This window comes from Xyrauchen texanus, chromosome 34 (assembly GCF_025860055.1).
Source record: "Xyrauchen texanus isolate HMW12.3.18 chromosome 34, RBS_HiC_50CHRs, whole genome shotgun sequence".
Lineage (NCBI taxonomy): Eukaryota > Metazoa > Chordata > Actinopteri > Cypriniformes > Catostomidae > Xyrauchen > Xyrauchen texanus.
In genome coordinates, this window is record NC_068309.1 from 5,212,419 (window position 1) to 5,226,947 (window position 14,529).

The following is a 14,529-nucleotide window of genomic DNA, read 5'->3' on the forward strand; positions in this document are numbered from 1 at the left end:
AAAGTGAGTCCGCTTCATGGATAGAGTTTGGAAGGTCATTCCACCAACATGGTACGATGAAAACGAAAGTCCGGGACGCAAAAGGAGCAGCGGCTCTACTCCGAGCTCCTCACGGATGACTGAGCTCCTCACCCTATCTCTAAGGGACTTTTTGTGTTTTGGTGCCTCTTTGTGTTGGTACATGTTCCCTTGCCACCGCTGGCTCTGTAAGGATGAGGCTGATGGGAAAGTAGAGGTGGAGATCTACCCGAGTGAGACACTGGAGATTGAGAAGTGTATGTATTTCAGTATTGTACACACTCACACAGACAGCTGAAATATTTAAAACTTGGAATTCACATGGTAAATACATGCTACTGTAATAAAAATGATAAATAAGTTATTTTAGGTATGATGGAGCAGACCCAGTGACTGTTTTGTATGCCAGCATCAGAGCCTTGAACTTGATACATGCATCAACCAGCAGCCAGTGGAGAGAGACAAAGAGTGGTGTAACATGTGCTCTCTTTGGTTCATTAAAGACCAGGCGTGCTGCTGCATTCTGGATCATTGGCCTGCAATGAGAGAGTTACAGTAGTCCAGTCTAGTTATGACAAGTGACTGAACAAGCAGTTGTGTGGCATGTTCAGATAAGAAGGGTCTTATCTTCCTTATATTGTAGAGTGTAAATCTTGATGTGGTCTGTGAAATTTAGCTTATCGATGGTTACCCCAAGATTTCTGACCGTTTTGGTAGGCGATACTGTAGTTGAACCCAGTTGCACGGTGATGTTGTGTTCAACAGCAGGGTTGGCTGGAAAGACAAGGAGTTCATTCTTTTCTGGGTTAAGTTGCAGGTGGTGTTCCTTCATCCAGGCCGAGATGTCTGTCCTCCCAGTAATGCATTACAATAATCTAGTCTTGAGGTCTTGAATTTGTTTTTTCAGCATCAGCAACAGAGAGCACGTGTCGTAATTTAGCAATATTTCTGAGGTGGAAGAATGCTGTTCTACAAACATTGGAAATTTGATTTTCAAAGGACAGATTGCTATCAAATATAACACCTTATTTCTTTGCTGTAGAGGACGGCGTTGACAGTACATCCATTGGGAGTCTAATTATATTTTAGAGTACCAGTACCTGAGTTTTGTCGGAATTGAGTAGAAGGGAATTTCTAGCTAGCCTATCTTTGATATCATTGATACACTCTGCCAATTTGGAGAATTGTGAAATTTCGTCGGGTTTAGAGGAAATACAGTTGGGCATCGTTGGCATAACAATTACAAATATTGTATGCATTTTAATGTTAGTACATCTAATATAAAGTGGGAAAATTCAAGGTAAATATCACTTGTGAGCAAAATATTTATAGTCAAGGTGTAATTTTGTCAAATTATGCAACAAGTGTGAAATATAGTTAAATTGTTTGTATTTAGGACATATACAATTTTAGCTATGAAATTAACCTTAAGGTGCGGTCACATTTACCTTTGCAAGGCGAAATTCTGCATGCAACGTAGGCGCGGACGGATGTTGAGCGTGTGTCAAACCAGCAAAAATTGCCAAGCAGCCTCTTTTTAATGCTGCACTTTATAACCTGTGAAATGATATCCTTGCCCATTGAGTATATTCAGCGTAGCTGTATAAAGCACCGCCCACATAGAGGTCAACAAGGCAAATTTGTTTGGTCAACAAGGCAAATTTGCATGTCATGTGAAATCCGCAAGGGACAATTCTTTGCCACCATAAGTCCATTGCTCGGAATTTACGATCACATGCAATTTTCTTGACTTTCAAAATAACTAGGGCTATGGATTTAAAAATAACATGTTAAAAAATGTACGCAATTAATCATTCCCCCGACACGTACACAACTTCTGTATACAGGAATGTGCCTACCATTGGAGCACTTTGATGTGGCAGTAGGGGGCAGTCAGCTCCAGCTGTACAGGAAACACCCCTCGTCAAATCAACGAGAGCAACATGCAGAACAGCCTTCCACAGACACGCTTTTGTGCTCAAGCTGGAATGAGCACAACAGAATGCAGGGATCTTGAAAATTTCAATGACATTTAACTTGGCCTTTCTTAGTAAATATTGACATATATGATTGATTGCGATAAATTTGCTTAAAAAATTTTGAAAGTCAACATGACTTTCTAAAGTCCACAGTGCTAAAACTGCAGAAGAAAGACCCAGAAAGACCCAAAGAAACTTTGTTTGTAAAATTTATAGAAACCAGATGACACGCTACATTTCAAGTATGCAACCAGAGTGTGGTAGTTTACCAATCTTACTCCCCTCTTTAACTGTGTTTCTCAGGCTGATGAGTTTTTGATAGAGGCCGTCACTCTGGGACAGATCAGGAGGATTCGAATAGGTCACGACGGGCGGGGCGGAGGCTGTGGTTGGTTCCTGGACAAGGTGATGATCAGAGAGGAGGGGCAGCCTGAGGCCACATCCATTGAGTTTCCATGTTACAGGCAAGACAATACAACAGGAAGTACACACAAATGTATATATATATTGTAAAGCAATTCCTTCTGTCATGGTACAGAGTGTGCGTGTGTCTGGTTGGGTAGAGAATATGTGAGAGTGCTGTTTAAGTCAATTATATTGTTGAGAAAAGGAACTCTGGTTACTAACAGACACTAAAGAGTGGAGAGGAAACCCTACCTACATCACCAAGCTCACACAGCTCAGTTACACGCACACCTGCACACAACACACATGCGCACATATACACTCAGTTACACCCTTAAAACACAAAAACACAAAATTATACACTTAAATATAGAACAAGCATATTAGTATTGCCGATGCATTTATAACTGACCTGTATACAAATGATAGACCAAAATATTGTACAAAATATAAGACAAAAAATACAGTGTGTAATTGACAAATAAGGGATAAGTTATACATAAAAGGAAAAGAAAATGGAAATGCTACTGAAAAAATAGTCTTTCTCTCTCTTCAGGTGGTTGGATCGTAATGAGGATGATGGGCAGATTGTGAGAGAGTTGGTCCCCACTGATGATGGTCAACGCTTGTTTAGTGAGTGAACACACACACACACACACACACACACACACACATAGGGAATTTATCTATTCATGGCAAAATTGCAATGCAATTCTGTCTTAATGGGAAAAAAAACTTGAGAAATTAGATATTAAAAAGCTTGTTTTTAGGAAATGTTCTTAAAAAGAAACTTAGATTTTGTGTGTATGCAAATATGTTTGTTCCAGCTGTTGGTTATCACATTGCGATAAAGACGGGCAGTATTAATGGTGCCAGCTCAGACTCTAAGGTGTTTGTGAAGCTGTACGGGGAGAAAGGGGACACCAACAAGATGCTGCTAGTCGTGTCTGATAACGACCTGGGGAACTATTTCGAGACGGGACAGACAGACATCTTCACCATAGAGACCTTTGACATTGGCAAGGTATGTTATCTGATCCGATGTTTACATTAGTGCCATTCAGACACAATTTCAAAACAAAATTCTACTCTGTTCTATTCTCTTCTTTCTATTCTGATCTATTCTATTCTATTGTTTAGTGCTGTTGTTCCAATCCAATCCACTCCTGTTCTATTCTGTTCTGATCCATTGTTCTGTTTTTCCAATGAACCCCTATTCTATTCTATTGTATTCTATTACATTTATTATTTATTTGTTATTTTATTTTATTCTGTTGTTCTGCTCTATTCCAATTAATTCTAATCTATTTTATTCTATTGTTCTGCTATATTTCAACTCATTCTGTTCTGTTCTATGTCATTGTTCAGTTCTGTTATTCAAGTTTAATTCTATTCTATTGTTCTGTTCCACTTCACTTCTATTCTACTCTATTATTTCTGTTATGTTCTATTGGTCTGTTATTCCAGTCCACTCCTATTCTATTCTATTGTTCAGTTCTGTAATTCCAATTCATTCTATCCTATTATACTCTATTCTGTTGCTCTGCTCTATTCAAATCAATTCTGTTCTATTGTATTGTTCAGTTATCTAATTCAAGTTTAATTCTATTAATTTCTTTTATATTCTATTTTTCAGCTTTATTCCTCATTCTATTCTATTGTTCTCTAAATCCAATTAATTCTATTTGATTCTATTCTATTGTTCTGCTATTCGAGTTCACTTCTATTCTGTTCTATTTTATTGTTCTGCTCTATTACTCATTCTATTCTATTCAGTTCTGTTAGTTAATTTTAATTCTGTTATTTTCTATTATATTGTTCTGTTCTGTTATTCCAATTCATTCTATCCTATTATACTCTATGTTGCTCAGCTCTATTCCAATCCATTCTATTCTGTTCTATTCTATTGTTCAGTTCTCTAATTCAAGTTTAATTCTATTAGTTTATATTCTATTCTATTGTTATGCTATTCCAATTACTTCTATTTTATTCTATTGTATTCTGTTGTATTGTTCTGTTCTTTTATTCCAGTTCACTTCTATTCTATTCTGTTCTATTCTATCGTTCAGTTCTGTTATTCAAGTTTAATTCTATTCTTTTCTATTATATTATATTTTTCTGTTTTGTAATTCTTGTTTACTCCTATTATTTTTCTATTCTGTTGTTCTTTTAATCCAATTTACTTTACTTCTATTTTTATTCTATTTCATTTTTTTATTAAATATTTCTGTTCTGTTTATTCTATTCTATTGTTCTGCTCTTTTATTTCTATTAATTCTAATTAATATAATAGAATATAACTGGACATGGTACAATAAATTGTATACTAGTGTGTAGAAGTATGTGGCTGCTTGAATTATGAGTTATGATTTTGTTGGTTAAATATGAATTATGCAAAAGCATAAACTTTACATTACATTAACTAGAAAGTATGATTAATAAAATACGAAAAGCTGTATTTGTGTATTTATCATGGCTCCCCTCCACTCTGTGGGAGGGTCCTGTAGATAAACAGGTTGCTGATTGGCCACACTAATGAGGGCCTGCGAGCTGGTTGGTTCCTAGACAGTGTTCAGATGTGGGTGCCCGTGCACGGAGTGCAGTACATGTTCCCTTGCCACCGCTGGCTCTGTAAGGATGAGGCTGATGGGAAAGTAGAGGTGGAGATCTACCCGAGTGAGACACTGGAGATTGAGAAGTGTATGTATTTCAGTATTGTACACACTCACACAGACAGCTGAAATATTTAAAACTTGGAATTCACATGGTAAATACATGCTACTGTAATAAAAATGATAAATAAGTGTTTTCTGATTGACAGTGGTCAATTATGAGGTCACAGTGGTGACGGGGGACGTTTGGGCTGCAGGGACCAATGCAAATGTCTTCCTGCAGATTTACGGTGAAGAGGGTAAAACTGAACTAATACAGCTCAAGAGCCGATCCAACAATTTTGAGAGAGGAACCACTGAGATCTTTAGGGTGAGTTCATGGGGTTGAACATGTAGATCTCAAGATGTTTAATTATTTTCAGTATTTTTGATTTATCTAAACATCCTTAAAGGGATAGTTCACCCCAAAATGTTTATTCTTTCATTAAGTATGCAGTATATAAGTATCCCTTTCCGAACATAGCCTGAATCTGGTTGGTTGCATCTAAAGAGACTACTCTTTCATCGGTTGTTTCAGATTGAGGCTCCAGATGTGGGGCCGGTTTATAAGATCCGGATTGGTCATGATGGATCGGGAATAGGGGCTGGATGGTTTCTGGAGAAAGTCGATGTTAAACGGCTGATCATGGCGATGGTGAAGCCAGAGAAGAAAGAGGAGGACAAGAAAGACAAGAAGAAGAAAAAGAAGAAAAAGGTCAACTGAGTGATTCAATTGTTGACTTATATTAAACCCAAACTTTAAACGTGACCACCCAGTTTTCAGTTTGCAACAAAAAGTGTGCATTTTGACAATGGGACTTAATTTAAAACTTCATTTAGTCCAGTCCAGTTTAACTTGGTATTATCTCATCCATTGATCATTCACTTTTTTCCATCCTTTCTTTTATCCCTCTATCTATCATCTCTCTGCAGGACGAAGAGGAGGAGTCCCCAGGTGAATTGAAGGAAGTCGTTCGATCCTTCAGTTTCCCATGTGGCCGATGGCTTGCTCGTAGCGAAGAGGATGGAGAAATACTCGTAGAGTTGTGTGCAGAAGGTTATGAAGATCTGGAAGGTAAAAAGAGAAAGAGAAGGAAAGTCAATGCTTCACTATCAAAAAGAACCGTGGCATTACTTTGGTATTTTGGACATCTGCTGCCTGGTACCATGTCATTGAAACGCACCATGTTATTTATCAAATTTCATCATGGTGCATCCAAAATACTTTTTCAAAAGGGTTAGTAACATTTGTAATGCATTTTGATTGTGTGTTCTAGAGAACACATATGAAGTTCACGTGTTCACCGGGACCATGCTGGGGGCCGGAACAGACGCAGCTGTTTTCATCAACCTCTATGGAGAAATGGGCGACACGGGTGAGAGAAAACTACGCAAGTCAAACCACCTCAACAAGTTTGAGCGTGGCCAGGTGCGTGCAACACACACATGTACACACAAATATTGTATACACACAGACAGAATGTGACTGAATTTGGATCGTCTTCAGGAGGATGTGTTTACGATCACTGGGATGGATCTGGGACTGTTGAAAAAACTGAGAATTCGTCATGACAACAAGCAGGCGAACGCTGCCTGGTACCTGGACCGCGTCGAGATCTTTGATACGAAAGAAGAAACCATGTAAGAGTCATGCAGATATGCAAACATAGTCTATGGAATGGAATACTAACATTTAGCTTATTGTATACTGCACAGTGATCACTGTATACTGCACACTGTTATAAAATAGTATGTGAAACAGTATGCATGATGTGACAACATTTCAAACAGTAGTATGTTACATTTTTGTCACATGACCTCATGACATGGATGTTTTATTTAGTGGCGTCTAGTTATCTTGTTTTTTAAAAATGCACAGCGGCTTCAAAATTTACATTTGAGGTATGAAAGTGTGTATTTTATGTTCATGATATGTTAAACGTCCACATATCGTCAAGTAATGTGTACCCCAGACCTTATATCACACATCAGATCAAAAACCCTATTAGAAAAACTGTTTGCCTAGGAATTGACGTCATGGTTGAACAGCTCTACACTATACTATAGTAGGCTATTCTATACTCTACTAGACTCTACTAGGCTATTCTATATTATACTAGACTCTACTAGGCTATTCTATATTATACTAGACTATACTAGACTATAGTAGGCTATTCTATACTATACTAGACTATAGTAGGCTATTCTATCCTATACTAGTCTATTCTATACTAGACTATAGTAGGCTATTCCACAATATACTAGACTATACAAAGCTATTGTATACTATACTAGACTATACTAGGCTATACTATACTATACTATACAAAGCTATTGTATAAATACACTATACTAAGCTATTCTATACTATACTAGACAATAGTAGGCTATTCTATACTGTACTAGGCTATTCAACACTATACTAGACTATACAAGGCTATTCTATACTATTCTATACTAGACTAGACCATAGTATGCTATTCTATACTATACAAGTCTATTCTATACTATACAAGACTATACAAGGCTATTTTATACAACACTATACTAAGCTATTCTATAATATACTAGACTATAGTAGGCTATTCTATACTAGACTATACTATACTAGTCTATATTAGGCTAATCTATACTACACTATACTAAGCTATTCTATACTAGACTATACTAGGCTATTCCATACTATTCTACACTAGATTATACTAGGCTATTCTATACTATAGTATGCTATTCTATTTTAGACTATACAAGGATATTCTATACTAGGCTATACTAGACTAGACTATACTAGACTATACTAGGCTATTCCATACTATTCTACACTATATTATAGTAGGCTATACTATGCTATTCTATTCTAGACTATACAAGGATATTCTATACTAGACTAGACTATACTAGACTATAGTAGGCTATTCTATAATATACTAGACTATTCTATTCTATAATATACTAGACTATTCTATACTATAATTACTAGACTGTTCTATACTATACTACACTAGGCTATTCTATTCTGTAATATACTAGACTATTCTATACTATACTAGACTAGCTATACTATACTATACTATAATATTCTATACTATACCAGACACTAGGCTATACTATACTAGACACTAGGCTAAACTATACTAGCCACTAGGCTTTACTGTACTGTACTATACTATCACATACTTTACTATGCTATACTATTCTATGCTATTTTAAACTATACTAGACTTTATTGTATTATACAAGGCTATACTACACTAGATTAAAATATTTGACTGTACTTTACTATGCTAGGCTAAATTGGACTAGACTGTGTTATACTAGACTATACTAGGCTATTCTGTACTATACAATACTGTACTATGTTATACTATACAAGATTTTACTAGACTGGACTATATAATGATAATCTTGCCTATGGTATGCCTATGCTGTATTATACTAGACTATACTAGGCTATACTATACTATTCTATACTGTGCTATATTAGACTATACTGTTCTATATTATACTATACTATCCTTTACTTGACTATATTATTATAAACTTTACTAGATGAAACTGTACTAGACTTTATTATACTTTATACTAGACTATACTATTCTATACTAGTCTAGACTATAATAGACACTAGGCTATACTATACCATGCTATACTGTGCTATATTATACTACTACACTATACTATCATGTACTTGACTACACTATTCTATACTATGCTAGATTATACTATACAATACTATATTATACTGTACTATAAAATACTATGCTAGACTATATTATACTAGACTACAGTAAATATAAGTAAACTATGCTGTACTATACTAGATTATAATGTACAAGACTAGACTAGAATAGACTATACTAAACTATACTATACCATACAAATCTTAGCAATATAAATATGTGCTATACTTCTGGTGTTGAAAGTATATTTCTGTGGTCTTCAGGTATTTTTTTCCATGCCAGCGCTGGTTGGCAGTTGATGAAGATGACGGACAGTTGGGCCGTGAGTTAGTGCCCGTGGACGAGGCCTTCATGAAAAGAGATGAAGATGATGAAGATGAGTCATCACCTGCTCAGCTCGGACTAGAACAAAAAGGTTTTCAAACGTTACATAAACATTACACAAATGTTGCACAAGTTCTCTGCTTTTACTCTTATCAGTATATTCTTATGACCATTACATTGATTCAGGAATGTGTGTGTGTGTGTGTGTGTGTGTGTGTGTAGCCATGTCAACTACATTTACAATGAGAGTAAAAACAGGGGAGAGGAAGTATGCTGGAACAGATGCAAATGTTTTCGCTATTCTTTATGGAACCAAAGATGACACAGGTATCTGTGGAATCAGCGTGTGTGCTCATGTCAATAAGAGACGTTTCAGACAATAGTATTAGTATTATTAACACATCAGCTAATGATACATTATATGTGTGTGTGTGTGTGTGTGTGTGTGTGTGTGTGTGTGTGTGTGTGTGTGTGTGTGTGTGTGTGTGTGTGTGTGACAGGAATCCTTAATCTAAAGGCTTCTAAGAACCATAAGAACAAGTTTGAGTTTGGAATGATTGACGAGTTCACCATAGAGGCTGTGACCATTGGAAAACTCAAGAGAATCCGAATTGGACATGACAATGCAGGTACACACATACACATTAAATCATCATGAGTTTTCTTTCTTCTGTATGTAGTATGTCTGATTTAACTTATGCAAATCCATTGAATCAAGGCCATGATTGATAAGGGCCAATGAAGGAAATTTGGCCAAGACACCGGGGTTACACCCCTACTTTTTACGAGAACTGCCCTGGGATTTGTAGTGACCGCAGAGAGTCAGGACCTTGGTTTAACATCTCATCCGAAGGATGGATATATGGATGTAATATGGGCTGTTTTTGCATTACATTGTCATTTAACTTCTACTAAAATTGTTTATGAAAATGAGTGCCCATTTCAGGCGGAATTGGTGTAAATCCTGCAGACAGTAATTTACAGTGTACATGTATGTGAATATGTGTATGGGTGTTCATGTGTCTCTGTGGGTGTGTTTGTATGGATGTGTGTGTGTGTGTGTGTGTGTGTGTGTGTGTGTGTGTGTGTGTGTGTGTGTGAATGTGTTTGGATTGTATTTTGTTGTGTTGTCTCAGGTGGATCTCCGGGCTGGTTTCTAGACTGGGTGGAGATCGATGCTCCGTCTCTAGGGCAGCTGTTACGATTTCCATGTGGCCGTTGGCTGGATAAAGGAGAAGATGATGGTGCTATTGTCAGAGACCTGTACCCTAATGAACTACAGACAGTTCAATACACACCCTGTATGACGCACACACACACATACACATATACATGCACACACACACACACACACACACACACACATACACATACATGCAAACGTTTATATAGCTTTCAAAATGAGAGCATACCATAGACTTTGTATTAAGCTAATAATTGTTAATACAGACAGGGTTGGAAAGGTTACTTTTAAAAAGTATTCTGTTACAGATTACAGAATACAAATTGTAAAATTTAATTTTAAAATTTAATCTAAATACTTTGGATTACATCTTCAGCACTGGTAGATTGTTTCACTTGTTCTGACTATAAACATGTAAATAAAATACTCTCCACTGTAAAAATACATTTTCTGGAAAAAAAAAATAGCCTAAATATCTTATGCAGTTTTGCTGCTCAACTATATTTATCTTGTTTTAAAGATATCTTTCTTACATTCATTATGAAATATAATCACCCCAGGCAACAGATGCATGTAAAGGCAAGAAACAGCATTTTAGCTTAGCATAAAGCTAAATGTCCACATGATATTTTACACAAGGTGAACTATTTTTGCTGCTCCAAACTTCAAAACTCCAGTGTACACAACATCATTTTCTGATCGTATGTGGATACTGTTCATAGAATAAGGTTGAAAATATATTATTTGTAGTTTTCTATATGATGTTAATGGCTACACTGTTTAGCATTTCTTGAATAAAACAAATAATACCCTACACGCCTTAAAAACATTTGTAATTACTCTATTAAGCTCCAAAGGGAAAGTTCCCCAGTGACATCGTATCCACCTTTTCATTCATAACAGCTGTGTGAAAGCACTCGTATGAATGTAACACATCATAAGAAAGTGTTTCACCGCTTCTCAAAAGCTCCTCGGATCGCATCATTTCTATGGACATACTTTAAATGTTAAAGTAATCTCTTCAGTAATCAAAATACTTTTTGAATGTATCTGTATTCTGATTAGCAACGATATAAACACGTTATCCTGTTACATGTATTCCGTTACTCCCCAACCCTGAATGCAGTCTAACCTAAACCCAAAACTAACCTAAAACTTTTAGGGTAACTTTAACAATACATTATTTACTTTAATTACAAATCATATTTATAATTGAAGATGTTCCCACAGGTAAGTTTTGTCAGATTAAGCTCACATATAAGGACAATTTGGTCTCCATAGAATATCTAAGTAAAACAAACACATGTTACCTAGCTATTTAAATGAGGCTTTTATTTACTTCTGTTGTTAAATTTAGCGAATTATATTAATAACTATTGACTTACCCAAAAATACAAATTTTGGCCTTTTTAGAAGTGAATTAAAACATTATTTTGAGTCTTTTTTGGGGGTTCCTCTCCTCAAAATGAGGTCTCTTTTTTTTTTTACTTTTGGTGACATGATACACACACACACACACACACACACACACACACACACACACACACACACACACACACCCTTAAAGAAGCACATAAATCAATGTACAGCTGACTTGTACTGTATATTAATGTTTAACCAACAAAATAATGGTATCTTCATGTTCCATAATAAGACACAAGAGTATTGAATTTTACCACAATACAACAATATACACCGATCAGCCACAACATTAAAACCACCTTCCTAGTATCGTGTACGTCCCCATCTCGAACCCATCAAGGCATGGACTCCACTAGACCTCTTAAGACGTCCTGTGGTGTCTGGCACCAAGACGTTAGCAGCAGATACTTCAAGTCCTGTAAGATGTGAGGTGGGGCCTCCATGGATCGGACTTGTTGGTCCAGCACATCCCATATCCCATAGATGCTCAACCGGATTGAGTCCAAGTCAACACCTTGATCTCTTGGTCAAGTTCCTCAAACCATTCCTGATAAATTTTTGCAGTGTGGCAGGGTGCATTATCCTGCTGAAAGAGGACACTGCCATCAGGGAATACCGTTGCCATGAAGCGGTGTACGTGGTCTGGAATAATCTTTAGGTAGGTGGTACGTGTCAAAGTAACATCCACATTAATGCCAGGACCCAAAGTTTCCCAGCAGAACATTGCCCAGAGCATCACATTGCCTCTGCCGGCCTGCCTTCTTCCCATGGTGCATCCTGCTGCCTTCTCCCGGCTGTCCACTTGATCTAAAAGAAAATGTGATTCATCAGACCAGGCCACCTTCTTCCATTGCTCCATGGTCCAGTTCTGACGCTCACATGCCCATTGTAAGCACTCTCGGCGGTGAACAGCGTTCAGCATGGGCACTCTGACCGGTCTGCAGCTACGCCGCCCCATAGGCAGCAAGCACTGTGTGTTCTGACACCTTTCTATCATGGCCATCATTAAGTTTTTCTTTGTGCTACAGTAGCTCTTCTGTGGGATCAGACCATACAGGCTAGCCTTCGCTCCTCACACACATCAATGAGTCTTGGGCACCCATGACCCTGTCGCCGGTTCACTGGTTGTCCTTCCTTGGGCCACTTTTGGTAGGTACTACTAACCACTCCATACTGGGAACACCCCACAAGACCTGCTTGTTTGGAGATGCTCTGACCCAGTTGTCTAGCCATCACAATTTGGCCCTTGTCAAAGTCGCTTGGATCCTCACGCTTGCCCATTTTTCCTGCTTCCAACACATGAAATTCAAGAACTGACTGTTCACTTGCTGCTTAATATATCCCACCCCTTGACAGGTGCCTTTGTAACGAGATGATAAATGTATTTACCTCACCTGTCAGTGGTTTTAATGTTGTGGCTGATCAGTGTATAGACCTTTATTGAGTTTATATAAAACATATGCCTTTCTCTTTTGTGTTGCAGTTGTTCCTTATGAGATTCAAATCTTCACCAGCGATATATTTGCTGCGGGAACAGATGCAGATGTCTTCATCATTCTATATGGTCAGAATGGAGTCTGCACATCTCAGAAATCACTCTGTGTTAATAAGAGAGAGAGGAGGATGTCCTTTGAACGCGGGGCTGGAGACATGTTCATTGTAGAGGTAAATCTGTAGAGTCACTGGGCCATAATAAAGGGCCAGTGGTGGCTCAGCGGTTAAGGCTCTGGGTTACTGACCGAAAGGTTGGGGGTTCAAGCCCCAGCACTGCAAAGATACCACTGTTGGGCCCTTGAGCAAGGCCCTTCACCCTATCTGCTCCAGGGGTGCTGACCCTGCACTCTGACCCAAGCTTAGTTGGGATATGCGAAAACAACTGCATTTCATTGGCTCTGTACCTGTACTCTGCACAATGACAATAAAGTTGAATCTTAATCTTAATTATGTGAGGATGATGCTGAAAACAACTATGATGATGATGATCATTATGTGTGTCCGCAGTTGGAGGACATTGGAGATATCATTGAGAAAATCCGGATTGGTCACGATAATCGTGGGGTGTATCCTGGATGGCATCTTGACCGTGTGGAAATTCGCAGACTGCTCCGGAAAGGGAAGGTACAGAGTGCATTTTCTTACAGTATTTACGGTAACACATACATTTACTTTTGGTAGGTATATTTTACAGATCAACTGATGCACATATAGAGCTCAGCAGTTTGGGTCTTGAAGTAAAAATCCCATTCATTTTCTCAGGTGATTTTTAACTATAATTTATAAACCTCATTGGTCCTCACCGTGAGCTCCAATGTTGTTAATTGATGGTATATGCTTCTGTTGAAGCAATCAGTTCATTTAAAAATAATTTTAATAGATTAATTCCTTTTGAGGAACAACACCACTACCATGGTCCACCAGAGAAAGATCCCAACAATCAAAGAATCGCAGAAAACAATGCGCGCCAAAAGAGCTCTGCAGCGACCGCCCACTCCCATGACGCACGCGAGTCACCCTTCCTACACTCTCAAACTGCTTACATTTTGTATATATCTGAATATTTTTAAATAAAATTAATTATCTTGCCTACCTGCGTACTCCAGGTAGGGAATGAGGTTTTGCCCCAAGTGAAGGAGTTCAAGTACCTCGGGGTCTTGTTCACGAGTGAGGGGACAATGGAGCGGGAGGTTGGCCGGAGAATCGGGGCAGCAGGGGCGGTATTGCACTCGCTCTATCGCACCGTTGTCACGAAAAGAGAGCTGAGCCGAAAGGCAAAGCTCTCGATCTACCGGTCAATTTTTGTTCCTACCCTCACCTATGGTCATGAAGGTTGGGTCATGACCGAAAGAACTAGGTCAGCGAGTACAAGC

The 14,529-nt window shown here is 37.9% G+C and overlaps 1 protein-coding gene across 1 annotated transcript in view; it reads left to right on the forward strand.

Moving 5' to 3' along the window:
- LOC127627346 (lipoxygenase homology domain-containing protein 1-like) overlaps positions 1–14,529 on the forward strand; it is a 62,040-nt gene that overhangs the window by 27,585 nt on the left and 19,926 nt on the right. Inside the window, exons 14-28 of the mRNA XM_052103694.1 lie at positions 2,301–2,461; positions 2,959–3,035; positions 3,230–3,426; positions 4,910–5,102; positions 5,224–5,384; positions 5,592–5,768; positions 5,987–6,290; positions 6,331–6,482; positions 6,561–6,694; positions 8,997–9,148; positions 9,280–9,384; positions 9,558–9,686; positions 10,194–10,358; positions 13,146–13,327; positions 13,664–13,780. Coding sequence (XP_051959654.1) covers positions 2,301–2,461; positions 2,959–3,035; positions 3,230–3,426; positions 4,910–5,102; positions 5,224–5,384; positions 5,592–5,768; positions 5,987–6,290; positions 6,331–6,482; positions 6,561–6,694; positions 8,997–9,148; positions 9,280–9,384; positions 9,558–9,686; positions 10,194–10,358; positions 13,146–13,327; positions 13,664–13,780 — 2,406 coding nt within the window. The remainder of the gene's footprint in view (positions 1–2,300; positions 2,462–2,958; positions 3,036–3,229; positions 3,427–4,909; positions 5,103–5,223; positions 5,385–5,591; positions 5,769–5,986; positions 6,291–6,330; positions 6,483–6,560; positions 6,695–8,996; positions 9,149–9,279; positions 9,385–9,557; positions 9,687–10,193; positions 10,359–13,145; positions 13,328–13,663; positions 13,781–14,529) is intronic.